This window comes from Ovis aries, chromosome X, assembly GCF_016772045.2.
Source record: "Ovis aries strain OAR_USU_Benz2616 breed Rambouillet chromosome X, ARS-UI_Ramb_v3.0, whole genome shotgun sequence".
Classification (NCBI taxonomy): Eukaryota; Metazoa; Chordata; class Mammalia; order Artiodactyla; family Bovidae; genus Ovis; species Ovis aries.
In genome coordinates, this window is record NC_056080.1 from 116,014,177 (window position 1) to 116,041,038 (window position 26,862).

The following is a 26,862-nucleotide window of genomic DNA, read 5'->3' on the forward strand; positions in this document are numbered from 1 at the left end:
CCATCTCTCCCTAGAAGTGCCCTTGAGTATTTTTATACTACTACCACTGTGAGGGTATTCATAAATAATATAGGGTTTTTGCATATTTTGAAACTATATACACAGAACAAACTTGTGGTTGGAAGGGATAGTTAGGAGTTTTGAATGGGCATGTACACACTGCTATATTTTAAAAGAATAACCAACAAGAACCTACTATATAGCACATGGAACTCTGATCAGTGTTATGTGCAGCTTAGATGCTGGAGGCTGGTGGGAGAAGTTTGAATACATATGGCTGAGTCCCTTTACTGTTCACCTGAAACTACCACACCATTGTTCACTGACTATACCCCAATAGAAAATTAAAAGTTAAAAACAATTATATACAAATGGTAATCTGTACATGTATCATTCTGAAACACCATTTTCATTTAGCACTTTCTGAGACTCCTTCATGTTGCTACATGTAGCTCTATTTCATTTTCGCTGTTGTAGAGAATTCCAGAAGGTCTATGTTTATTTATCCTTTCTTTGGATGGAGGACATTTATATCCTTTCCATTATTTTGCCTATTACAAATGGGGTTGCTCTGAAAATTCTTGGGGATATGTACAGATTCCTCTAAATGTCCATCTAAAAGAGATATTTGCATCTTCAACTTGACCAGATATTGCTAAATTGCTCTGTGAAGTACTTGTATTCTCAACAGCAGTGCCAGGAAGTTTCCATTGCTTCATATCCTTGCCAAAATTTGATATGTGTTGTGCTTTTAAAAGTTTTGCCAGTTTGATGGATGTGAAATGATATCTTATGGAAAGCACATAGAATTTTGCCTGGCACATAGTAGGGTCTGAGTAAGGGTGAGTTACTATTTTAATGACCATATCCACAATCAGTACAATAATCAATATGGTTAGGCACCTTTTCATTTGTTTGTTGGTCATTAAATGTTTTCTGTAAGGTACCTCTCAGGTCTTTTTCCCATTGTTCTACTACATTGTCTTTTCTTTTCTTTCTTTTTTTGATTTAGACTGTGTTTACATAAACGCTGAAGATGGAACCAGGCCCCAGTTGAAAAGCAAATGCCTTGTTTACTAGAAAGATGTTGGCTGTTCATTACAAATAGATATCAGATCAAGTAATCAAATACATTAATGAAATTTGTCCCTGATATGAGACAGGTTGGACAATGAGATATTATATTTCATTGTTTAATTGACCTGTTTGGGGATTTGTCTGAATACAGGTCAAATTTTAACAGTGTCAAGTATTTATAAAGTGAGCAAGCATAATTTTTTTTAACAACAATTACATTCAACTCAATTATGATTTACAAATATAGCATGTTTTTACTCATATAAGATAGTGCATCAAAATTCCACATTTCCAAGACCCTGTTTAACATATTTGAAACAGTCATAGAAATTGGTATACATTGCCTTTTCTTAGTGGTTTATAGGATTCTTTATGTTTTCTTGCACTAATCCTTTGTTTCTTATGTATTCTTCGGCGTGTCTTTAACTTCATTTATGGTGTCTTTTGTCGTTCAGAATTATGTTTTTTTACTTTAACATCCTCAGATATATCATTTCACCCTTTGGGTTGTGCTTTTTATGTCTTATTTAAAAAAACCCTTCCCTATTAGTGGGGCTTCCCAGGTGGTGACAGTGGTCAAGAATCCACCTGCCAATGTAGGAGACATGAGATGCAGATCTGATCCCTGGATCAGGAAGATCCCCTGGAGAAGGAAATGGCAATTCACTCCAGTATTCTTCCCTATTAGTGGTTATGAATTCCCAAGGGAACTCTATTTTTCTGGACAGAGCCCAGGCCTAGGTAGGCAATCTTTCATTTAGTCTCCTCTGCCAGTGGACACATGGTTTTCCCTAATTTTCCATTTCACTGAGGGAATAATGAATTAATGGCCCACGATTAATATGAGGGTCTTGGTCTCAAAGCCGTGGCTCCTCTCTCTGTATGTACATTGAACGGATTAGTATTAGGCTCAGCTGAGAGCTGAACCTGATACTCCAAAATACTAGAGACATCGATAAGAGCAAAATTGTCTCATATGCCAGTCCAGAGAAAGGCAGTCCTCGCTGGCATAGAGTGTTTATCTTCATCATGTCCTCAGGTACCCAAGCTCTTTCTATCTTATTGTGCCAGTCTATGTGGCCTCTGTATCTCAGGTCACTACATAGTCCAAGAAGGCCCTAGCTTTCACGTTTACATTCCAGCCAGCAGAAAAGAGCAAGAGGTCAAGAAAAAGGGACATGGCAGCTATCTTTTGAGGAAGATTCTCAGTAGCTTCCAAATGACATTTTCTTTAATATCCCATTGGTCAGAACTTAGTCATGGTCATCTTTATTCTGGATGACTGCCCAACTGAAGATTAGGAGTTTGGTTTTAGATACACAGGAGAATGCATATTGGGGGCTAACAGTCTCGGCCACAGAGATCAAATCTCATCAAATCTCAAGGTGCCCATAAACTACTCTTGTTTTTAGTTCTCTCATCCTTTCTGGTACCTTATTTTCTTGTACTCTCAACTGTGCCCTTCAGACAGTCATTCGATAATTATTTATTGAGTGTCTACTATGAAGCCAGGAACTGTTTTCAGAGCAGGACACCAGTGAAGAAGACAAAAGCCCTGCCTGCATGAAGCTTACATTCTAATTGAGGGAGGCAGACCACAAGCAAACCAGAAAATGCAATACCATAATGTCAGAGGGTATGAATTGGGATGGAGAAAAGTAAAGCATGTTTACTAAGGGGATGAGGACGGCTGGGAGTGGAGCGAGTGGTTACCAATATTTGGGTGAGAGCATTTCAGGCAGACGTAAGACCAAGTACCCTGAGGTGGAAGCGGACACTGTGTGTTCAACGAACAACAATAGGGTGTGTGTCGCTGGAGCATGGTGGGAAAGTAGAGAGAGAGAAAGAGATCAGGGGTACACCAAAGATGCCAAAGCACCAGATCAGCCAGAGCATAGCAGGCTTTTGCTTTTACTGGAGTGAGAAGAGATCCACTGGAGGGTTTGAACAGAGGGGCATGCCACGATCTGACTGACATTTCATTTATTTATTTGACCTCTCCACGCTGCATGTGGGACCTTATTTTCCCAACCAGGGATCAAACCTGTGCCCCCTGCAACAGAAGAATGGACGCTGAACCACTGGATCACCAGCGAAGTCCTTGTCTTAATTTTTATGAAGACCACTTCAGCTGTAGAGTTGAGAATAGAGTCTAAGGTTGTAAATGGTGGATGGCGGGAGATAAGTGAGAAGACTACTGTGGTTGGCCAGGCAGGAGATGAAAGTCACTCAGATTAGGATGGTAGTAATGGAGGTGGCTTCCCCAGTGGCTCAGTGGTAAAGAATCTGCCTGCAATGCAGGAGACTCAGGAGACCCAGGTTCGATCCCTGGGTCAGTAAGATCCCCTGGAGGAGGGCACGGCAACCCACTCCAGTATCCTTGCTTGAAGAATCCTAGACAGAGGAGCCTGGCTGGCTATAGTCTATTGGGCTGCAAAGAGTCAGACATGACTGAAGTGACTTAGCACAGGACTGCAGAATGGGGGTGACAAGAAAGGGTAAAATTACAATTATATTGTGAAGGTTCAGCCAAAAGTATATGCTGAAGGGTCAAGACAAGGTGTGTGTGAGACAGAGAGAGGTGATACAACCAAGTCTTTGGTTTCTGGACTGAGCAATCATTGATTGGTGATGTCATTTACAGAGACGAGGAATTCTGGGAAACAAGCAGGCTTGGGGGATGGAAATCAAGAGACCTGGTTAAATTAGAGATATGCAAGGGGAGACATGATACAGTTGGGCATAGCATTTGCAAGTTTAGAGATATTTGTGTTGGAGATATGCCTGTGGGAGTCATCAGCATATACATGGTCATGAGATGAGGGGAGATCAGGAGGAAAGGGAGCATAGTTTGGGGGAGTTGGCAGCAGGGAAGATGCGGACTTCCTCTTCTGATTCCTATTTTTTCAGTGCAATCAGAAGAAAGATCATTTGCTGAGAGTGACATGGTAGAGAAGCAACTGGAGGTTTGAGGAGAGGGGAGAGAGTGTGAAATCTCTATGTGTGATGTTGTACTTTATATAACATTTCTAGGTGTTTGTTTTGGAACAGAGTTTTGTGTCATTCAAGGAGCAGTTTGCTGTGGTAGTTCACTTTTACAGAAAGGAAAAGGTCATTTTAAAAGACATGTAGTTACTTCTAATCATTCTATCCTTGGCAGCATAGAAAAAAGAAACAATCAGAAATAAGAAATGTTTCTTACAGATTTCCAGTTGCCTTGAGGAAGCAGGGTGGGGGAGGGAAGTATTGGGAGTTTGGGATTAGCAAATGCAAACTATTATATATACCATGAATACACAACAAGGTCCTACTGCATAGCACAAAAAGCCATTTTCAGCATCCCATAATAAACTGTGTGGAAAAGAATATGAAAAAATACATGTGTGTGTGTATACTGAATCACTTTACTATACAGCAGAAATCTGTGTACAACAGATCTTTAAATTGTTAACATTTGCATCCCTCCAAATATTCCTGAGAAGTTCAGTCTTGTTCTCACTTGACATCTGCATGTCCTCATATTTCAGCAGTGTTCTTGGGGAACCATAACTTTGGTCCCTTGACGTACCACTAATTGCACAAAATACACGTAATGTGTTGCTCATCCAGGGAGAGTGCATTGGGTCTTCTTGTATTATCTAAAATGAAAGAAATGGCATGTTTATCACAAAGCAAAATAGCCATGGCCAAAAAAAGTATGTGTACACAAAATCACAGGCATATTCCAACTTATCACTGACATTTAGCTATTTAAAATGATGTAAAGCAGAAAGAGCAAAGAAAAACATTACCGACTCAAGTCTTCAAAGCTGTATTACAAAGGCAGGGTATTAAAAAAGCAGAAGAGATCTGGTTACTCATTAAGAAAAATGAAAGGTTGTAAAATGTACAATTCAACAGAAAGTGAGAGGTAATAAAATGTTAAAAAATGTTTTTTAATAGATGGTCAGAAAAGAGCCTCAACAGTGAACTTTTTGATATGAGTTTGTAGATCATCCTCTAAGAGTGGTTCTCAAGTTCCCTTGGGGGCTAGTCAATATGCAGATACCCATGCCCCTTTCCTGGAGACTTGGGAAATAATGTTAAGTGAAGAGAAAATAAGGCAATATTTCCAAATATACACCACAATTATGTAAACTAATTGATGCAAAAAAGTTTTAATGAAGAACTTCACAAATGTATTAATAATTTTATAACCTATAAGCATAGAAACAGATATATTCATAATCATATAGACATTTTAAAAATTATCCATTTTGTGTGATCAAAGGTAACAGATATCTCATGCATGGATTAGATGAAAGAATAGCATACCAACCTCTTTACTGAACAATCCCCAATCTCAACAGCTAAAAGCTTTTGAGCTTTCAAGACTAGGTTCTCAAGTTAGCTTTGAAACTTCAGTAGGAAGCCTGCAAATGGCTTCTGGTGGCAGTAATGGGTCATATCATTTGTATTGCTACAAATCACGTCTTTATTATAAAGTCCATAATAGAAGATTTTCCTCTTATAAAAGCTTGACGTTTTAAAAGGACTTCATATTTTGATATAGTGTAACAGATTACACTGAAAACGGCCAAGGAATATCCAAGCCATATCTTTTTGTCGAGTCATCATTTATGGAGCTGAACAGATAATTGAGATTTCAATGCACAGCTATATTTTATCTTATTTTATATTATTATAGTTACCTTTGGGAAATAATAAATCTCAAATTTTGTGACTGAAAATAGTTATTTTATAAGGGACTGTATTTGGAAATATTGATTTATAAAACTTCACTAAAAACTCAACATTTGCCTAAACTAAAGTACACCTAAATATGATACATCATGACTGTACAGCTTTCATAAATATAAACCAATAGAAAGCAAGATTTTCTTGGTTAGCTATAAATATATTATATATAATATATAAGATAGAAGAATGCATAACATATAATATATAATATCAAGGGTCTAAAATTTGGTCTCTAGAACGAAATATAATAGTCACGGTTTATAGAAATTAAATGAGAAGGACAGGTGCAGATTCATAAAACCTAAGTTTGGGGTGTTAAAAAAGAGACAAGGAACTTCCCTGGTGGTCCAGAGGATGGGACTCTATGCTCAGGGGAGTAGTGGGATCAGCCCTTGCTCAGGGAGCTGTATCCCACTTGCTAAAGCTAAGACATGGTGCAGCCAAATACATTTTTAAAAAGAGAGAGAGAGAGAGACAAGAGGTCCAAAATGGAGTCACTTGTGCTAAACCCACATCACCTGAGTTATAAATATATTAATTGTAGTTTTGGCCTTTTCCAGGTAGGCAATCTTAACTAGTCAGAAAAGTACATATATCACTTTCAAGTCTGGAGTTTCCTGGTCAGCACTAGTGAGGTAATCCAACTGACAGACACTTGCTGTGCTCCAGAGGAAGGTGACCTTGCCTGAAACAATCAGGTCTCTTTTAGAATAACTTCCTTGACCTGACTCCTTCTACCTGTAAAAGGCTTCCATTTTCTATGGCTCTTCAGAGCTCCTTTCAGTCTGCTACATGGGATCCTGCTGGACTCGTGAATCACTGAATAAAGCCAAAAGCTTTAAAACTGACTCACCTGACTGAATAAAAAGCAGAGACATTACTTTGCTGACAAAGGTCCATATAGTCAAAGCTATGGTTTTCCAGCGTTGGACCAAAAAGAAGGCTAAGTGCCCAAGAATCGACACTTTCAAACTGTGGTGTTCGAGAAGACTCTTGAGAATCTCTCGGACTGCAAGGAGATCCAACCAGTCCATCCTAAAGGAAATCAGTCCTGAATATTCACTGGAAGGACTGATTCTGAAGCTGACACTCCAATACTTTGGCTATCTGATGCAAAGAACTGACTCACTGGAAAAAGCCCTGATGCTGAGAATGATTGAAGGCAGGAGGAGAAGGGGGTGACAGAGGATGAAATGGTTGGATAGCATCACTGAATACGTGGACATGTGTTTGAGCAAACTCCAGGAGGTGGTGAACGACAGGGAAGCCTGGTGTGTTGCAGTCCATGGGGTTGCAAAGAGTTGGACATGACTGAGCAACTGAACAACCACAGTTGAATTTTGTTTTTTAACAAGGAAAAAAGAACTGTATAGAAAGCTCTGAATAACTTGATCATCATAATAGCAGTAAATTGAATAATTTGCTTTCAATATGAATAATTTAGAGTTCACGGCTAGGTCATACAGTTGCATGCAAATTCTATAACTGTAATATATATTGGTTTAAAATGCTATAATTGTTTCATATTTTTGTAAAGGAGGAGTTTTGCTGTTTTTTCTTATGGACAATGGAGAACAGAACCTTGTAAACTGGACAGTTTCTAGAAACAAATTATGTAGCCTATTTGATTAAAGTATTCCCCAGATGGCTCAGACGGTAAAGAATTCACCTACAATGCAGGAGACCTGAGTTTGATCCCTGGGTTAAGAAGACCCCCTGGAGAAGGAAATGGCAACCCACTCCAGTATTCTTGCCTGGAGAATTCCACAGACAAAAGAGCCTGGTGAGCTACAGTCCATGGGGTCACGAAGGGTCGGACATGACTGAGTGAGTAACACTTCAACATACCCCAGAAGAGTGAGGGTGAAGAGAGGCATGTCCCCACTGTACTCAGGGGCTGAACCTGAGCTACAGACAATAAAGGAAGTGGAATGATTCCCTGCCTGCCTAGTCCTGATCACCGGACTGCTTTGGCAAGGAGACAAAAAAGGACCTCGGAAAACTGAGCTGCAAAGGTATGCCTTGGACGGTTTACACTCACGCCTAAGTGGGCTAACAGAAGTCAAGATGACAAAAAGAGGAAACAGATCACGGATCCAGACTCCTGAGGCTGGCGAGAGTCCCTGTCACGAAACAGGAGAGGAGACTGGGATGACTCACTCACTGAAAGATGGGATGAGGAAAGGCTAGCTGCCTGGCTTCTCCATGCTGAGAAGATGACCATGGTCAGAGAATGGGACTCCTGGTCACGCAGTGCAACTTTGGACTAACTGTAATAGATTTCCCATAGTCCTTTCTAACAGAAAGCATACAAGATACCATGAGAAAGAGAGCTTGGAGTCAACTAGCTCTTGTTTTCCTTGAAATCTCTTCTGCCCCGCACACCATTACACTGCAGTCCTTTGGCACTAACCATGGTCAGTCTATTTGTAAGGACACCCTCCATGTGATGGTCTCACCCAGGGGAGTGTCTTCAGGCAAGCAGTGAAATGCTCATACCAGGACAGAGGAGGTTCTCCTTTCTGGAACCAGCAATAAGAATGTGTTCTCTAAAGGGCTGTAGTAATCCTTGTTTCTTTTAAGGGGTCTGAATTTCATAAAAAATTGAGAGTCTGAACAGTTTCTGAAGCAAATATTGATCTTATTGGATGTTTTCCTTTTTAAGGAAAGCAAAGAGACATTAGGTAAGCTCAATAGGGCTCAGGCACTGAGGGACCAGACCATCAGGCCATGACTTTTACATCTGTGGTGAAGATGTTAAAATAGTCGAGTGACAATCCATGTACAGAGTGGTTTGTAAACACAGATTTCAGGAGCCTAATATAGGAATGACATTTACCAGGATAATTCAGGAGTACTCTGGTTTTAAAGTAAGTATGATGATGATGAAGTTGCTCAGTCATATCCGACTCTTTGCAACCCCATGGACTGTAACCCACCAGGCTCCTTGGTCCATGGGATTTTCCAGGCATGAACACTGGAGTGGGTTGCCATTTCCTTCTCCAGGGGATCTTCCCAACCTAGGGATCGAACCCAGGTCTCCCGCATTGTAGGCAGACGCTTTACCATCTATGCTACCAGGGAACTTAAGGTAAGAAGATCTATAAAAGTCTTAACTACTTAATTATGACATACTTTGTCTGTCAGTGGTGAGCAGATCTTTGCTTCTATATGTTTCCCATTGTGGACTATATAACTAAGTTAGTTATAACTGACATTAACAGTCAAACATTAGAATGCCAAGTATTATGAAACAAGAGTTTTGCAGGCTGGATGGGTATTAAGACAATTCCTGAGTTTTGGAATCTGCTCTGGATCTCTCCTAAATGATCATACAGTTGTCCCTCAGTATCCCCAGAGGATTAGTTCCAGGACCACTGTGCCCCTTCCCCCATGGATATTAAACTCTGAAGATGCTCAAGTTCCTTATATAAAATCACACAGTATTTGCATATAACTTTTGCATATCCTCCCCTGTACTTTAAAATCATCTCTAGCTAATGTATAATAGCTAATACAATGTAAATGTTATGTAAATAGCTGCCTACATGCAGGAAATTCAAGTTTTGCTTTTTTGGAACTTTCTGGAAATTTTTTTCAAATATTTTCAATCTGCAGTTGGTTGAATCCCTGGATGTGGAAGCTGCAAATATGGAAGGGCAACTGTAACTAGTTTCTTACAGCTAAAACAGGGATATTCATTGAGGGATCTGGCTACTGAGCCAATCATTTCACTTCTCTAGGACTCTTCTTGAGAGACTCTCAGCCATGCTCACAGTAGATCAACTCAGTCTTGCACAGGTACTCACTTCTAATGGCACGGGGGTGCAAAGATCAAAATAGTTTACTACCTGAACAAGTGCTAAAGCAACTGTCAGTAATTGCTTCAAACCTGATTTGCGGTGTAGAACAAGATGGCAGAGGAGTAGGTGGACGTGGAGTACATCTCTCTCCATGGATACATCAGGACTACCCATTCAGACACAGAAGTGCTTGCCGAACACCAGCTGAGAGCAGACGGGAGCACCCGACCACTGGAAAAGAGTATATAGAACCATGCAAACACTCGGTAGGACAAAGGAAATAGGGGGAAAAGCAGGAGTGTTACTAGGACTACATCTGCCCTCGGTGGGTGCTGGAACTGAAGCAGGGGTCCAATCCCCACACTGCGGCTATCGTCTGGGTCACAGGAGAAAAATTTGAGGCTGAGAGTGAAACAGCTGATCTGTGGCAGCCTAAATGGAGTGAGAATGTGTCAGCCCTTGCCACAGCCACACATACCCCGGACAGGGAAGCAGGTGCCCTGCAAGGCACAGCAGCTGGAAGCTGGAGCACCGGATTGTGGAGCAATTCCAGGGTGAGGGCTGCTGTTGACTGTGGCAAGAACGACCTAGGAGACCTGAGGGAGGAAATTGTGGTGGAAAGTGCCTGTGGCAGAAAGCCAGGCAGCCATGGAAGCAAGACGATACTGCCGGAGCCATCACCATAGCCTCTCTCTCCCCACAGGCCAGCACTGGCAGCTGAACAGTAGAGAGGCTGACCCATCAAACCCCTGACTGCACTGAACTACAGAGCAGGACCCCATCCAGGGTGTTCGTCAAAGTGACTGATGCACTGAACTACAGAGTAGGACCCTCAGCTGTGGGGCCTCTCTCTGTGCCTGACACACTGAGCAATAGCGAAGGACCCCAGGCAAGGGAGATCGCTAAGTGCCTGAATGTGTGGAGCTACAGAGAAACACTAGCCAAAGAGATCTTCTGATTGCCAGCTACCAGAGGCTCAAAAAAGATTCTTATAGGGCAGTAACTCCTACAGCGAAGGCAGTCCATATCCCTGAATACTTGGTGCTGTCACGGTCCCTGTGACCCAAGCAGCTGTGCCACCTTCATGCTCAACCCTCACTGGGGCAGAGCTCCCACAGGCAAAAAAAAAAATTCCTGCATCTATTCACATGGCGTTGCTTCAGTCGTGGCCAACTCTGCGACCCTGTGGACTGTGGATTTCCAGGCATCTCCGTCAGGGTAGTTCTCCAGGCTAGAATATTGGAGTGTATTGGCCAATATTGGTTGCCATACCCTTCTAGAGCACTGTATTTATTGCTGCCCTAGCTTCCAACTATCCTGAGCGCTCAGTGCTGCCAGAAACCCTGTGACCCAAGCAGCTGTACCACCTCCGCCGCTGGCCCTCACTGGGGCAGACCCAAGTCCTCTAGGGCAGCCTCAGGAACAAACCCAAGTGGACGACCCATGTACAAAGGTGGAAATAAACCACAATTGAAACCCAGGGGCAGTGTGGCTAAGAAAGAAGACCCAAAACCTTCCCACCAGCTGTACAAGCTGCAGATTAAATCCACACGATCAACTAGGCAGACTCTGTGTCTATGGGAGATATAAAAGGACACTGAGAGCGCCCACAAAAGAAAATGCACTATTTCCTATAGCTGTGTACATTGGAGGCAAGAACACACAGGAGTAGGACCAGATTAGAGTCTGAGTTGCCCCCACAGCAGGCCCAGAGACCAGCACAGTGTTGGAAGGCACCCCAGGAGGGCGAGGTGGACTGTGACTCCCAGCGATGGAAAGGACACTGACAGCAGTGACTCAGGAAAAATATTTACGCTTCTTATATTTTGACTTGTTCTGCGGTTTCTTTTGGACGTTTTTTTTTTTTTTTTCCCCCCTCTATTTTAGTTGTCGATTTTATTAGCACTATGAAATACAAATAAGCTTTTAAGGGTTTTTTTTTTTTTTCAGTCACACTTTTTATTGTTGCTATAAATCTCTACCTCTACATTGGCCTTTTGCAGTTTTGTGGAGTTTTCTTTTTTTAATCCCTTTTTTTAAATTTTAATTTAAAAAATTTAAACATATTATTATATTTTTCTACATTTATTAATTTGTTTGCTTTTCCTACTACCGGGGACCAGCCCCCGTTGGATCCAGGGTATCCGAAGCATGGACGGCGTGGCAAGAGAGATATATAGATATATAGAGAGAGAAGAAGAGAATTTGCAGTTAAGAGAATAGAGGAGAGAAAAGAGGCTGATATTCCTTGGTTTACACAGAAAGCCAATAAAATCCCAGACAAGGGACTTGCACTGTTCACATAGGCCACAGGCGCCCTCTAGAACAGCGTAAGGTGCCCCCACCTTGGGGACAGTCTCGAGTGGATCTTAGAAGCCGAGGGAGGAAAGTGAACTCAGATGGCCCCTGAGCTCCAGGGAATTAGCCTGAAAAAGAGATAAAGAGAGAAAGACAGAGTATAAGACAATTACAATTAGTGCTTGTCCCTTATGAAAGCAAGACGTACAACAAGAAACGTTTAATACATGGTTAGCAACCAACATACCTGCACTGAAACACAGCCCTGCAATTTAAGTTGGAGCTGAATCATGTCCACGTAAACAGAAGAGCAAAGCTTTTGCAGCTCTGCAGTTTTATCTTTTATTTCATCAGTGGCAACATCAGTTGGCTTTAAATGAATCTGCTGTTCATAGTGTATAGCGATCCTCTTCTTCACATATGAAAATGAGTTTGAAGCTATTAAAGATTAAGATTGACAAATAAGTTTTTAAGATAGCAAATCAAATAGCCAAATTAAAACAAAAATCTACTGTGCTTAATTCTCCCCATATTTTCTCTGGAAAATCCCTTAGAAACCAAATAGGTGCCTTATTACTTCAGGACTGAAGGAGAAATTCTCTCTGAGACGACTCAGACTAAGCATGAATTACATAATTACATATGTCAAAGGAATGGTTTATAACATAGCATGTTTGCGTAAGTGAGTGACTGCACAGCAGGACAATAAACTATTAAAATTTCAATTACATTTTCCTGCTGACCAACTGCTGCTTGTATGTATCAAAAAAGATCATGTCAAACAAAGAAGTTATGCCAAGTCCTACTTACTAGTCAAGATTGTATGGCCTTTGCACTGTTCTTCTATACAACCTTGCTTTTTGCCTGACAATGTATAAGGAGCCTCAAAAACAAATCTGTTGATATTATGGCTTCTTTCAAACTCAGTTTTTCTTTCTGTGAGTTTTTTATCATTAAAGTAGGGCTTCCCATAAGTGACTTGGATATGAGCATATTTGGGATCAAGCTCTTTGACATTTACCTGGAAACTAAGAAAGTGTTTTTTTTTTTTAATTTAAAACAGAAGGGAAAACGGGGTACATGTAACCTACTAACACCTCTGAGATCAACTGAGGAACAGTCATTGAATACACTGTGAGATGTATACACACTTGGAAGAGGTCTTTGCTCTTTCTTCAAGGATTGTCTCCTTCTGATTATTAAGAAGTTACAGAAGCCTATTTGGAGATTATAGAAATGTGGACAGAAAAAACTGCAATGCTACCACTCAGCAATGACCATCATTTACATTCTCATATATTTCCTTGTAATCTTTTTTTCTATGCATATATATTTATTGACAAACCAGAGATCATGCTGAGCATTTCCTTTTTTAAAAATTTACTTTTATTTGCTTTTATTTTATGTTCAATTTCTTTGTTTAAAAAATTTTTATTTATTTTTAAAAATTTTTAATATAAATTTATTTATTTTAATTGGAGGTTAATTTCTTTATAATACTGCACTGATTTTGCCATACATTGACTTGAATCCACCACGGTTGTACATGTGTTCCCCATATATTAACATGGCTAACTGAACATTTGAATTCCACCTCAAAAAATACCTATTACAGAGAGGATTCTCAGAAGATGCCAGAGCACCAGACATCTATCTCCTTACAGAGACAATAGTTACACCATCATTACCTATCTGATGGAACAATTTTGGAACTGTGGAGTCTGTTGAAGACTTGCAACTTCCAGGGGAAGGCTTGGACAGAAAATTACCTTAATTTTGATTTTGTTCAATTTTAACTCTGGGCATAATGGCAGTAACCCATACCACATCCCTGAAATACTACGGCAGATAGCTGTGTGCATATTCTTATAACAGCTTGTAGGAGCCACGATGAACAAAGACCCTGTCTTCCAAATATTGTGAATCTGTGCTATGATTGCTGACTGCTGCTTCTGATCACAGGGGGACAGTCAAGGGGGCTGTGGCCATTTTTATACCACCTCTTCCCTTTGTTGCAATGCCCTCCCCATCTGCCTAAAGTGATTTTCAGGGGATTTAACAGACCAGCACCTTTCCTCTCCTCTCCTCTTCATTTTCCTCTCCATCCCCTCTTAGGAGCTGGACATCCAATACTAGACTGTTCAAAGGTAACTGCATAAATGAGGGTGACTAGAAAGTCACTGTGCATGCTCAGGGGAAGGTACAGGCTCAGAAAAGATTAGAGAAGACCCCAAATTTACACCTCAGGCTGATTCTTGGGACAGACACAGCTTACAACAATTAAAAACAAAAACAAAACCCAGGAAACTCTGGGACAGGTACAGAATCTGATTTCCAGAAAGATCACAATATTAAATTCAAATGTCCAGTTTTCAACAACAAAAAATTGCAAGGCATACAAAGAAATAGGAAAGTATGGCCCATTCAAAACAGAAAAATAAACCAATAGACATTATCACTGAAAAAAAGTGATAGGAGATCCCCTAGAAAAAGAGATTAAAACAACAGTATTCATGATCAAAGAACTAAAAGAAGTGGTGGGAAAAGTCAAGGAAATTATCTATCAACAAAATGCTGATATCAATAAATAGCTAAGAAAATCGAAAAGGAAACCAAAACTTTTTTTTTTCAGAGCTGAAAATTACAATAACTGGAATGAAACATCACCAGAGGGATTCAAAGACACATTTCAGCAGGTATAGCCAATGTGAAGATAAGACAATGTCAAAGATGGATCAGAGGAACACAAAGGAAAAAAATTGAAGAGGACAGAGGCTATGGAACCTGAGGAATATCATCCAGCAGGTGAACATGCACGCTATGGGAGTCTTTGAAGGAGAAAAGAGAGAGAAAGGGGCAGGGAAACTATCTGAAGAAATAATGGGTGAAAACTCAAATCTTATGAAAGACACGAAAGTCAACAAACTCCAAGCAGGGTAACTCAAACAGATCCATGCTGAGACTTATGAAAATCAAATGTCAAAAGTCAAAGCCAAAGAGAGAATTTTTTCTTTTTTAAAAAATCAATGTTTTTTAATTGAAGGCTAATTACTTTACTATGGCAAAGAGAGAATTTTGCAAGAAGTGAGAGACAAAGACTTGTCACATACAAGAAATCCTGAGTAAGGTCAGATTTCTCATCAAAACCTTGGAGGTCAGAAGGCAGTGGACTTTAAAGAAAAAACAAATCTATCAACCAAGAATTCTATATCTTGCAAAACTGTCCTTAATAGTGAGGGAGAAAATAAGACATTCCCAGATAAAGAAGAGCTGAAGGAGTTCACTACCACTCAGTTCACTTCAGTTACTCAGTCGTATCCTACTCTTTGCGACCCCATGGACTGCACCATGCCAGGCTTCCCTGTTCCTCACCAACTCCCAGAGCTTGCTCAAAATCATGTCCACTGAATCGGTGATGCCATCCAATCATCTCGTCCTTTGGCATCCCCTTCTGCTCCTGGCTTTTCCAATGAATCAGTTCTTTGCATCAGGTGGCCAAAGTATTGGAGTTTCAGCCTCAGCATCAGTCCTTCCAAAGAATATTCAGGGTTGATTTCCATTAGGATGGACTGGTTGGATCTCCTTGCAGTCCAAGGGACTCTCAAGAGTCTTCTCCAGCACCACAGTTTAAAAGCATCAACTGTTCTGCGCTCACCTTTCTTTATAGTCCAACTCTCACATCCATACATTAATACTGGAAAAACCATAGCTTTGACTAGATGGACCTTTGTCAGCAAAGTAATGTCTCTGCTTTTTACTATGCTGTCTAGGTTGGTCATAGCTTTTTTTTTTTTTTTTTTTTTTTGTCATAGCTTTTCTTCCAACAAGTAAGTGTCTTTTAATTTCGTGGCTACAGTCACCATCTGCAGTGATTTTGGAGCCCAAGAAAATAAAGCCTGTCACTGTTTCCAATGTTTCCCCATCAATTTGCCATGAAGTAGTGGAACGGGATGCCATGATCTTCATTCTTTGAATGTTGACTTTAAGCCAGCTTTTACACCACTAGGCTTGCCCCATGTGAAACACCAAAGGGAGTCCTGCTGGTCACAATGAAAGAACATCAGACAGTAATTCAAACCTGTATGAAGGTCTTGGTAAAGGTAAATCCATGGGTAATTATAAAATCTAGTATTATCATAACAATAGCAACATATTTCTCTTTTTTGATTGCCACATGATTTAAGAGACTTTACATTAAAATATTATTAGTCTATAGGACTTTCCTGGTGGTCCAGTTGTTAAGAATCCTCCATCCATTTCAGGGGACATGGGTTCAATCATTGGTAGGGGAACTAAGATCTTACTACAAGACAACTAAGCCAGGGTACCACAACTAAAATAGCCCCTGTACCACAACTACTGAACCCATGTACTCTAGAGCCCACGCTCTGCAACAAAAGCAGCAATACACTGCATTAACAGAATGAAGGAAAAAGAAACAAACCATGATCATCTCAATCAATGCAGAAAATGCATTTGACAAAATTAACACCTTTTCATAATGAAAACACTCAACAAACTAGGAATACAAGGAAATGACTACAATCTGACCAAGGGCCACTGTGGAAAACCCATAGCAAACACTGTATTCAATCCTGTGACAGGGATAGAAATTTTCTTAGCAGCTTTTAAAACTTCTCCCAAAAGCCTAAATTCAAAAATTCTTTCTTTTCTTTCCCATTAAATATCTAGATTTCTTGCAAGAAACCTAAGGAAATAGTTGAAGTTAATTATCTGCCTAAGACAAAACATAGAAAAGAAATAAAAAGAGGTCAAGACTGACTTTAACCTTATAAAAAATAAAGTATATGGTAAAACATTCAAGCAGTACATGAGACTACACTTGAAAAATAAATGTTTTTCTTCTCTGTAAGACTCTATTCTATCTCCTTAGGGATAACTATTAACACTTTTGTATCATTCCATCTATGGCTGATTCATACTGAGGTATAGCAAAAAAAAACAAACCCACAATATTGTAAAGTAATTATCCTCCTATTAAAATAAGTAAATTAAAAAGCAACTTTGCATCATTCCAGAAATTTCCTAAGCGGACACGTGTGTGTGTATGTAAATATCAGTTTTCACAAATGTAATCATCCTGCCCATAATGTCTGCATCTCACCTTTTTCTCTCAAGAATGTATCTTGGTTTGTTCATATCAATACTTATAAGTTTTTTAGGTAGTTTACCTATATCCATTGTGAGGGTAGTACCATTTCCTTAACAGTATGGACACAGATTGTTTCCAGGTTTTTGTTATATAAATCTTATAGCAATAAACATCTTAAAGGTACTTCTTTGTGTACATCTACAAGATAAAATCTTGAATGCAAAATTACTGGATCCAATAAAACATACGTTTAAAATACTGGAAAATATTGCCCACTGTTCTTTAACCTGTTTGTGCCCTTAAGCAGATTTTGTTCTTTGGCAAGTGAAAGAGTGTTTTAAATTTTAACTTCACATATTAACAAAGAAGAAGGATTTTAAAAGTACCAACTGCTTCTTTTCTCTGTTGCCTATGAAGAGTGACTGAAATATTGTGTTTACAAAGAGGGTCAGGAGTCCAGCTGCCCGATGGTGGTTTCTCATTAGTGCCTGTTGGCCAGGTTTTCAGAGGCAGCATAATGTAGAAAACTGCATGTTTTTCTGCAAGCCTGGCTTTCTAATAACTTTCCATTTATACTATCAGTAGTGTGGTAGCAAGCCTAAAACTTACTGGCTACAAAAGAGAAATTTCTCTATGGTCTTAATTCAATAAAACAACACAGAAGACGGGAACTGATAAGCAGAGAGGTTTTGCCAAATATTAGTGAATTCTGGGCCTGTCAGTATACCTACTTTTAAAGGTCCAAGGCATATGTTCAAGGTAAAATCATCTCCATAAGATATAGCTAAATTTATAAAGTGAAGAGATCATTTTCATGGTAGAAAATGAAGTGTCTTTACCATCGCCAAGGGCTTTTCACTCTGGCAATGCTGGAAGTGTTTTACAGAGCACCATGCACATCACAGTCACTCGGTACGTATTTCTGGGGCCGGCAGATCTTGCACTGTATTAAAGGTCTTTCCTACCTTAAAAATCAGCTCTCAACCTGAACATGCCCATGGTGACTAAGGACAATCAGTCATTCCCATTGTGCTCTTCCGCAATTCTGTCTATCTGGAACTATGCGTTTCTAAGAAACAGCCTCTCTTGCTGGAACCTTTCTCATCCTTGCCTTGGCAGGGTCTAGTGGGATGGATCATCTTTAGATCAAGGCATCTCTCCTAAACCTACATCACTGCAAATATAACTACTGAACTAAGGCTATCTTAAGAGTGAAAGGTGTGTCATAAGATGATTTTTCTTTTAAAAATCGCATTTGTTTATTTTTATTTTTGGCTGCATCTGATCTTCTTTGCTGCGGTGTGTGGGCTTTCTCTAGTTGTCGTGAGCTGGGAGTACTCTCTAGCTGTGGTGTCCGGGATCCAGAGCCCAGGCACACTAGCTTGGCGCACAGGTTTAGGTTCCCCACAGCATGTGGAATCCTCCTGGACCAGGGATCAAACCTGTGTCTCCGTCATTGGCAGGCAAACTCTTGCCCACTGGACGACCAGAGAAGTCCCACCTAAGATGATTTTAATCATAAAGTATGAAATTGACACTCATGCGGCACAACATTAACAATAATGGCTAACTTCTATTGAGCACGGTAGTTTCTGTTATTATCAAATGCTTTCTTATATATCAGGAACTCTAATCACTTTCCATACATTGAATAGTTTAATCCCTACAACTATCAAGGATGTATATTGTCACCCTGCTTATTTAACATATATGCAGAGTACACCATGCAACACTTCAGACAGGATGAAGCACAAGCTGGAATGAAGATTGCCAGGAGAAATATCAGTAACCTCAGGTATGCAGAGGACACCACCCTTATGAGAGACAGTGAAGAAGAACTAAAGAGCTCTTGATTAAATTGAAAGAGGAAAGTGATAAAGTTGGCTTAAAACCCAATATTCAAAAAATGAAGATCATGGCATCCTGTCCCACTACTTCATGGCAAACTGATGGGAAAACAATGGAAACAGTGACAGGCTTTACTTTCTTGGGCTCCAAAATCACTGCAGATGGTGATTGCAGCCATGAAATTAAAAGATGCTTGCTCACTGGAAGAAAAGCTATGACCAACCTAGACAGCATATTAAAAAGCAGAGACATTACTTTGCTGACAAAGGTCCATCTAGTGAAAGCTACGGTTTTTCCAGTAGTCATGTATGGATGTGAGAGTTGGACTATAAAGAAAGCTGATGTTTTTGAACTGTGGTGCTGGAGAAGACTCTTGAGAGTCTCTTGGACTGCAAGGAGCTCCAACTAGTCCATCCTAATGGATATCAACCCTGAATATTCTTTGGAAGGACTGATGCTGAAGCTGAAACTCCAATACTTTGGCCACCTGATGCAAAGAACTGACTCATTGGAAAAGGCCCTGATGCTGCGAAAGATTGAAGGCACGAGCAGAAGGGGATGACAAACGATGAGATAGATGGTTGGATGGCATCACCGACTCAATGGACATGATTTTGAGCAAGCTCCGGGAGTTGGTGAGGAACAGGGAAGCCTGGCATGGTGCAGTCCATGGGGTTGCAAAGAGTAGGACACGACTGAACTGAACTGAATTCATGCAACACTCTATGAGGAAGGCACTATTATTCAGTTCATTTTACTAATGAGAACAATGAGGCCCAGAGAGGTTAAGTATATTCCCCATGGTCACACAGCTAGTAAGTGGCAGAGAATGGAGATCTGAATCCTTCTCTCTGATTCCAAAGCCCCTGTCCTTTCTTTTAGGATCTGGAAAGCCTCTATTTCCCCTTCTTCTCCTCCACCAGCTAAAAAAGGAAAAAGTCAGAAGTAATGTACCACATCTGGAACTAATAAATAATGATTTCAAAATGCAGGGCATGTTACCTTGTCTGAATCCTGAATTATTTTGACGTTCTCTGTACCAAATTTTTCACCATAAAGTTTAACAAGTCTCAGGGAAATCTCTGAGAGGCTGGTGAGTTTTGGTTCTTTATAGATATACTCCTTTCCATCCTCTTCTTCAAAAAAGACTATTATAAAGTTAAACATAGAATACTTTATAAGCATTATGAGCAAATGCAGCATTTAGAGAACATCTACTAAGTAATCAGAAATAATGTATTTGCTAGATTTTAAATAATAGTTCTAGAAGCCACATGCATACATTGTAGCTGAAATAAATGAGAACGTTCAAACTCACAGTCATATGAGCATGTCATTGGCCTGAAGGTTTTTACACTCGAGTTTTCATCACTTGCATACTTACCTGATTTTTATTTGAAAACTTTCAGTACTAGGTATTAAAGAAACATTTAAGAAGCCTGACTGAAATTGAAACTGAAGGAAACGTTCAAATCTTATATGCTGTGCTCTGCCCTCGGGGACTAAATATGGAAACCAAAGTGAACATTACATGAAAAAAGGGTCACACCTGCTGTTGGGACAGGTGCTTTACCCAGACAGAACCCTAGAACCAGTAGCTGCTGCTATGGTAACCTAATAATTCAAGGTGAATGTTTAAAAAGGAAAACAACTTTTGAACTAAAGTATACTTACTTGGCCATAAAAGGCAACTCTGAAGAAGGTGCCTAAAAGTCTTTTCTTTGTGTGCATAACTTCCAAGATTTTAGTGTAAGCTCCATGAAGAGTTCTATAAACTTGAGTAAGTTTCTGAAAATATGAGAATTAACAAATTAGCTTTATCTTTTGGTTAGTTATAAAATGTCTACAATAAATGCATAAGGGGAAAAAAGCAACACCATTTCCTTTTCAAAATGGTTTTGGTGGGGTCATTTGCAGTCCCTTCTCCCATGGTCACAGAAAAAATGCCTCAACAAGTTTAGGTGAGAGGGTAGAGCTTAAAATGGTCAAATAACACTGTAATTCTAAATATCATGCTTCATGTCATTCATATCTCTATGGTAGTATATACATTAAAAGTACTGTGTTATTGACTACTTTTATCTTCATGTCTGAATTATTGTAGCTGAAAAAGAAGCAAAATGGTGTGCTTGAGCCCTAAAGTGGAAAGATGGGAATAAACGATCATGCAGACACTTTAGAAGAGGAAAGCAAAATGCAGACACAAAAAAACAGTAAAAGCCTGAGTGAGGAACGCTTTTATAACAAGTTCACAGACACTTCCAAAAAATATATTCTTCTACACACTCAGAAAAGGGACTGTACTATGTAAAAAACATTATCTAGAATGTGAAAAGACACCATACAGACCAGGAGAAAATGTTTGCAAATCGCATATCTGACGTTTTCTTATCCAAAAAATATAAGGAACTCTCATAGGTCAACAACACAATGACAAACAACCCAATTTAAACGTGAGCAAAGATTGGGATGACCCAGAGAGATGATATGGGGTGGGTGGTGGGAGGGAGTTTCAGGGTTGGGAACTCATGTACACCTGTGGTGGATTCATGTCTATGTATGGCAAAACCAATACAGTATCGTAAAGTAAAAAAAAATAAAAAAATAAGTGAGCAAAGGACCTGAATAGACATCTCTCCAGAGACTATATAAAAATGGCCAACAAAGACATGAAAAGCTGTTCAAAATCATTAGTCATTAAGGGAATAGAAAGCAAAACCACAGTGTGACACCATTTCACATTCACTAGGATGCCACATTCACTAGGTTCTAAAAAGAACCCCCATATACAACTGCCAATCAGATCTGCTGGTAGGAAGATAAAAGGGACAACAATTAGGTGGTTTCTCAAAAGTCAATAGAATTACTCTGTGACTCAGCAATTCCCCTCTTAGGTATTTTTCCAAGATCAACAAAAACATGCCCACATAGAAACTTATCATAACTGTTTAGAACAGCACTGTTTATAACAGCCCAAATGTGGAAACAACCCAAACATACAAACAAATTTTGATGTAGCCATACCATGGAATATCATTCAGCCATGAAAAAGGAATCAAGTTCTGATATAGGTTACAATTTGAATGAACCTCGAAATATTATGCTAAGTAAAAGAAGCCAGACACAGAAGGTCACACCTTGCATTCATCTTTTTTATGACACGTCCAGAACAGGCAAATCCATAGACGGAAAGCAGATTAGTGGTCACCAGTGGGGTGAGTGAGGGGGTGAAGAGTGATTCCTTGAAGGAGATGGAGTTTTACATCGGATGATAAAAATCTTTTGAAACTAGAGAGAGGTGGTTGGAGCATAATATTAAGACTGCACTAAATGCCACTGAACTGCAAACTAGAAAACGGTTCACTGTATGCTGGTGAATTTCATTTCAATGCTAAAAGGGGAGCCCAGAAGCAGATGTTCTCTCTTTCACATTCTTTCCATACTGTCTTCTGCAGTTCAAGTCAATTTGAGGGAAGTTTTCCTTCCTTAATGGCTGCTGTGGCTGAGACTATTCAGCCCACCCCATAAGGAACACTGAAAAATTACTTCATCCCATGCAGGATGGTTCGGAATCTATTCAGACCCTTGCCTCTCTACAAGGAAATAGGAATAGCTCCCCAATAGAATCTATTGTTTCCTTTAATGTGTAGGGAATATATATTTTTCTTTTATCCCTATTAGTCAAGTAAGTAGCAAAATGTTCTGTGGGTTTCTAATAACCTGGTCTTCAACTTAAGAGTAAGAGAGTAGGTACTTTGGAACTTTTACAAAGGTTCTTAGGATGCAATGCTTTGACGGAAAGAGTAATGCCAATTCTTGTCTTGTCTCATAAGCTATTGTTTGTCATCAGCAGGACATAGATTTAATTACTTAACTCACTTTTTAATATAATCACTTGAAATCCACTATGATTTTTAAGGCATGTCCCCATATACAGCAAAAGCAGGGCAAAGAGTAAGAAGACCCAGAACCCAGGTAGAAAAAGTGAGTTTGATAAGAGCCAATTTGGAGAAGAGATTAGAACACTAGACAGATAACATTAAATGTATATTTTCACTCCTGGACCCTTCTACAATGAAAGACTACTTGCTACATATGTTTAAGGATAAATTGCTTTGCTTTTAAAAATGGCTAAGTCTTAAAGCACCCCTTTCCAGCATAGCAGGGGTAAAAAATTATGATACAGACTCAGATTTTTGAATATAAAAAGTTCTGTTGAGTGCTGGTGGTAACAGCTATACTACTGTTTTTTTAGTAATTCCCCTTGATCAAAGATTTATGTGGCAGACAAAACTGGAAAAACTCCTCAGTTCATTTCAGTTCAGTTCAGTCACTCAGTCATGTCCAACTCTTGGCGACCCCATGAATCGCAGCATGCCAGGCATCACTGTTCATCACCTTCTCCCGGAGTTCACTCAGACTCACATCCATCGAGTCCGTAATGCCATCCAGCCATCTCATCCTCGGTCGTCCCCTTCTCCTCCTGCCCCCAATCCCTCCCAGCATCAGAGTCCTTTCCAATGAGTCAACTCTTCTCATGAGGTGGCCAAAGTACTGGAGTTTCAGCTTTAGCATCATTCCTTCCAAAGAAACCCCAGGGTTGATCTCCTTCAGAATGGACTGGTTGGATCTCCTTGCAGTCCAAGGGACTCTCAAGAGTCTTCTCCAACACCACAGTTCAAAAGCATCAATTCTGCGGCGCTCAGCCTTCTTCACAGTCCAACTCTCACATCCATACATGACCACAGGAAAAACCATAGCCTTGACTAGATGGACCTTAGTTGGCAAAGTAATGTCTCTGCTTTTGAATATACTATCTAAGTTGGTCATAACTTTTCTTCCAAGGAGCAAACGTCTTTTAATTTCATGACTGCAATCACCATCTGCAGTGATTTTGGAGCCCCCCAAAATAAAGTCAGACATGTTTCCAATGTTTCCCCATCTATTTCCCATGAAGTGATGGGACCGGATGCTATGATCTTCGTTTTCTGAATGTTGAGCTTTAAGTCAACTTTTTCGCTCTCCTCTTTCACTTTCATTAAGAGGCTTTTTAGCTCCTCTTCACTTTCTGCCATAAGGGTGGTGTCATCTGCATATCTGAGGTTGATATTTCTCCCGGCAATCTTGATTCCAGCTTGTGTTTCTTCCAGTCCAGTGTTTCTCATGATGTACTCTGCATGGAAGTTAAGTAAGCAGAGTGACAATATACAGCCTTGACATACTCCTTTTCCTATTTGCAACCAGTCTGTTGTTCCATGACCAGTTCTAACCGTTGCTTCCTGACCTGCATACAAATTGCTCAAGAGGCAGGTTAGGTAGTCTGGTATTCCCATCCCTCTTAGAATTTTCCACACTTTATTGTGATCCACACAGTCAAAGGCTTTGGCATAGTCAATAAAGCAGAAATAGATGTTTTTCTGGAACTCTCTTGCTTTTCCATGATCCAGCAGATGTTGGCAATTTGATCTCTGGTTCCTCTGCCTTTTCTAAAACCAGCTTGAACATCAGGGAGTTCGTGGGTCACGTATTGCTGAAACCTGGCTTGGAGAATTTTGAGCATTACTTTACTAGCATGTGAGATGAGTGCAATTGTGCGGTAGTTTGAGCATTCTTTGGCATTGCCTTTCTTTGGAATTGGAATGAAAACTGACCTTTTCCAGTCCTGTGGCCACTGCTGAGTTTTCCAAATTTGCTGGCATATTGAGTGCAGCACTTTCACAGTATCATCTTTCAGGATTTGAAATAGCTCAACTGGAATTCCATCACCTCCACTAGCTTTGTTTGTAGTGATGCTTTCTAAGGCCCACTTGACTTCACATTCCAGGATGTCTGGCTCTAGATGAGTGATCACATCATCATGATTATCTGGGTCGTGAAGATCTTTTTTGTACAATTCTTCCATGTATTCTTGCCAGCTCTTCTAATATCTTCTGCCTCTGTTACGTCCATACCATTTCTGTCCTTTATCGAGCCCATCTTTGCATGAAATAAAAGGGTAATTCCTAGTAACTTATTATCTCCACTACTGTCATCTGCTAGCAACTTTAGTCTCACCATTAAATTGGAAAGCATAGAATTTCACCTATATCTCTTCCCAGACATCATGGAAATCCAGTAACTTTTTGTTTTTAGTGAGGACAACATGGATTATTCTCTGCCATGAGTGGAGAAGGGGAGATTGCTAGTAAAAATGCTGTAGGAACAACTGGCATAATGTTAATTCCAATACAGATTTTAAACATTGCATCCTTAATTTCATTTGGAAATTTTAAATGAATATAAGGAAGGACTGTAATTTTAGTGCATTTCAGTGTTTTTTAAAGATATCAACTTAAGACCAAAATAAAATATATAGGTAAATGATGCAAACATATCAGTTACTTACCTCACACTCTCGACGATTCTCATAAATTGGAATGATCAACTTGGAAATTTCAGAAATTACTTTTTAATGCTCTGCTTTCCATAAGCCATCCACACAATGTTCCAGCAACTCCAGCAAAACTTCCTGCATTGAGAAAAAAATATGTAATGAGGAATTAGAGATACTTTTAGAGCTCTGGGCAAATGCAATTTGAACTATTTCAAATGAATAAAAAACAGAATGCACTACATTTAAGGAAATGTACAGAAGGAGTATTGTTGTGTGACTATATTTTCTAAATGACATACTTGAAATATTTGGTATTGAAACCACATTCTTAAAAGTATGAAATGAATATTGACAATAGTAAACTACTACGTACTTTGTTTTGCATATAATCAAGATGTTAACCATAGTTACACATGGTAACATGTTGAGAAGTATTTTCCAAACTGAGGATATTAAATGTCTAGCAGGGTAAATTCCACTAAGCATATAAATGTCCATGATTTTTGCTTCCTACTAAAATTATGTTTACACACAGTTAATAGAGTCTTAAGGGAATTTCACAATTTTCAAGCTGCTGCATCAGTGACATCAGTGTTCATTAAATGATGTGATTTTGGTCAACAATGCTTCCTTCCTATCTGTTGGTTCTAAAACTAGTGAGAATGATAATATAATACCTCAAGATAGAGATCTCTTTGCCATAATAACAGCTTCTATAAAACAACCATCATCTCATGTTCCCAACAATGAAAGGGTGATGCCAATTACTCATACTATTCATAAGTCTGAACAGTTTGTTTCTATCTTAAAGAGATGAATTTCAGACCTATAGAAGTGACTGCTACAATGGCTCTTAAAGTATGTCCTGTAGTCAATTCTGAATTCATCTTTTCTCTAAACTAGCTCTTTCCCTTGCACTTCCTACCTAGCCAGGGGTCATATCCTATAGACTCTGAACTAGAAAACTAAAAGCAATTTTGACTTTACTCTTTGTTATAGGTTGAACTGTGTCCCTCACAAAGATACGCTGAAGCCCTAACTTTCACTGCCTCCAAATGTAACCTTATTTGGAAATAGGGTCACTGGTGATAATGAAGAGTGAAGTTGATGTCATACTTGAGTGACTTACTTGCAGCAGTGATTTACTGGGTGAGCCTTACTCCAAAAGGACAGAGACAAACAGGGAGAGCACCATGTGACTACAGAGGCAGTGACTGGAGTAATGTCGCTACGAGCCAAGGAAATCCAAGACCAACAGCCACCATCAGAGTTAGGGGGAGGCAAGGAAGGCTGCTACCCAGAGTCTCAGAGGGAACAGGGCCCTGCTGACACCTTGATTTCCAACCTCTGGACTCTAGAACTGTGAGACAATAAAGTTCTATTATTTTAAATCACCCAGTTTGTGTACGTTGTTATGGCAACTCTAGGAAACTAATACACTCTCAGTCTTGACTCATCCTCTATCATCAAGTTCTGCCACTTTCACTTCCTAAATATTTCTCAGATCTGACCCTTCCTCTCCATTTCTACACTCATTGCTAAGGTTCAAGATGTCATTATTGTTTTCTAACAGATCTTCCTGCCTCCAGCCTTGGCACTTTCAAATCTAT

The 26,862-nt window shown here is 39.7% G+C and overlaps 1 protein-coding gene across 2 annotated transcripts in view; it reads right to left on the reverse strand.

The window, feature by feature from the left end:
- Positions 1-4,461: 4,461 nt before the first annotated feature.
- LOC114111361 (uncharacterized) overlaps positions 4,462-26,862 on the reverse strand; it is a 48,635-nt gene continuing 26,234 nt past the window's right edge. Inside the window, exons 3-8 of one of the 2 annotated variants that reach the window (XM_060407346.1) lie at positions 25,265-25,387; positions 20,554-20,667; positions 19,882-20,027; positions 12,166-12,356; positions 9,710-9,851; positions 4,462-4,715 (exon numbers count right to left, since the gene is read on the reverse strand). In XM_060407346.1, coding sequence (XP_060263329.1) covers positions 25,321-25,387 — 67 coding nt within the window. In that variant the 3' untranslated portion in view covers positions 4,462-4,715; positions 9,710-9,851; positions 12,166-12,356; ... (1 more) ...; positions 20,554-20,667; positions 25,265-25,320. Of the gene's footprint in view, positions 4,716-9,709; positions 9,852-12,165; positions 12,357-12,397; positions 12,940-19,881; positions 20,028-20,553; positions 20,668-25,264; positions 25,388-26,862 lie in introns of those variants that run through there. The other variant, XM_060407347.1, reaches the window with a different exon arrangement.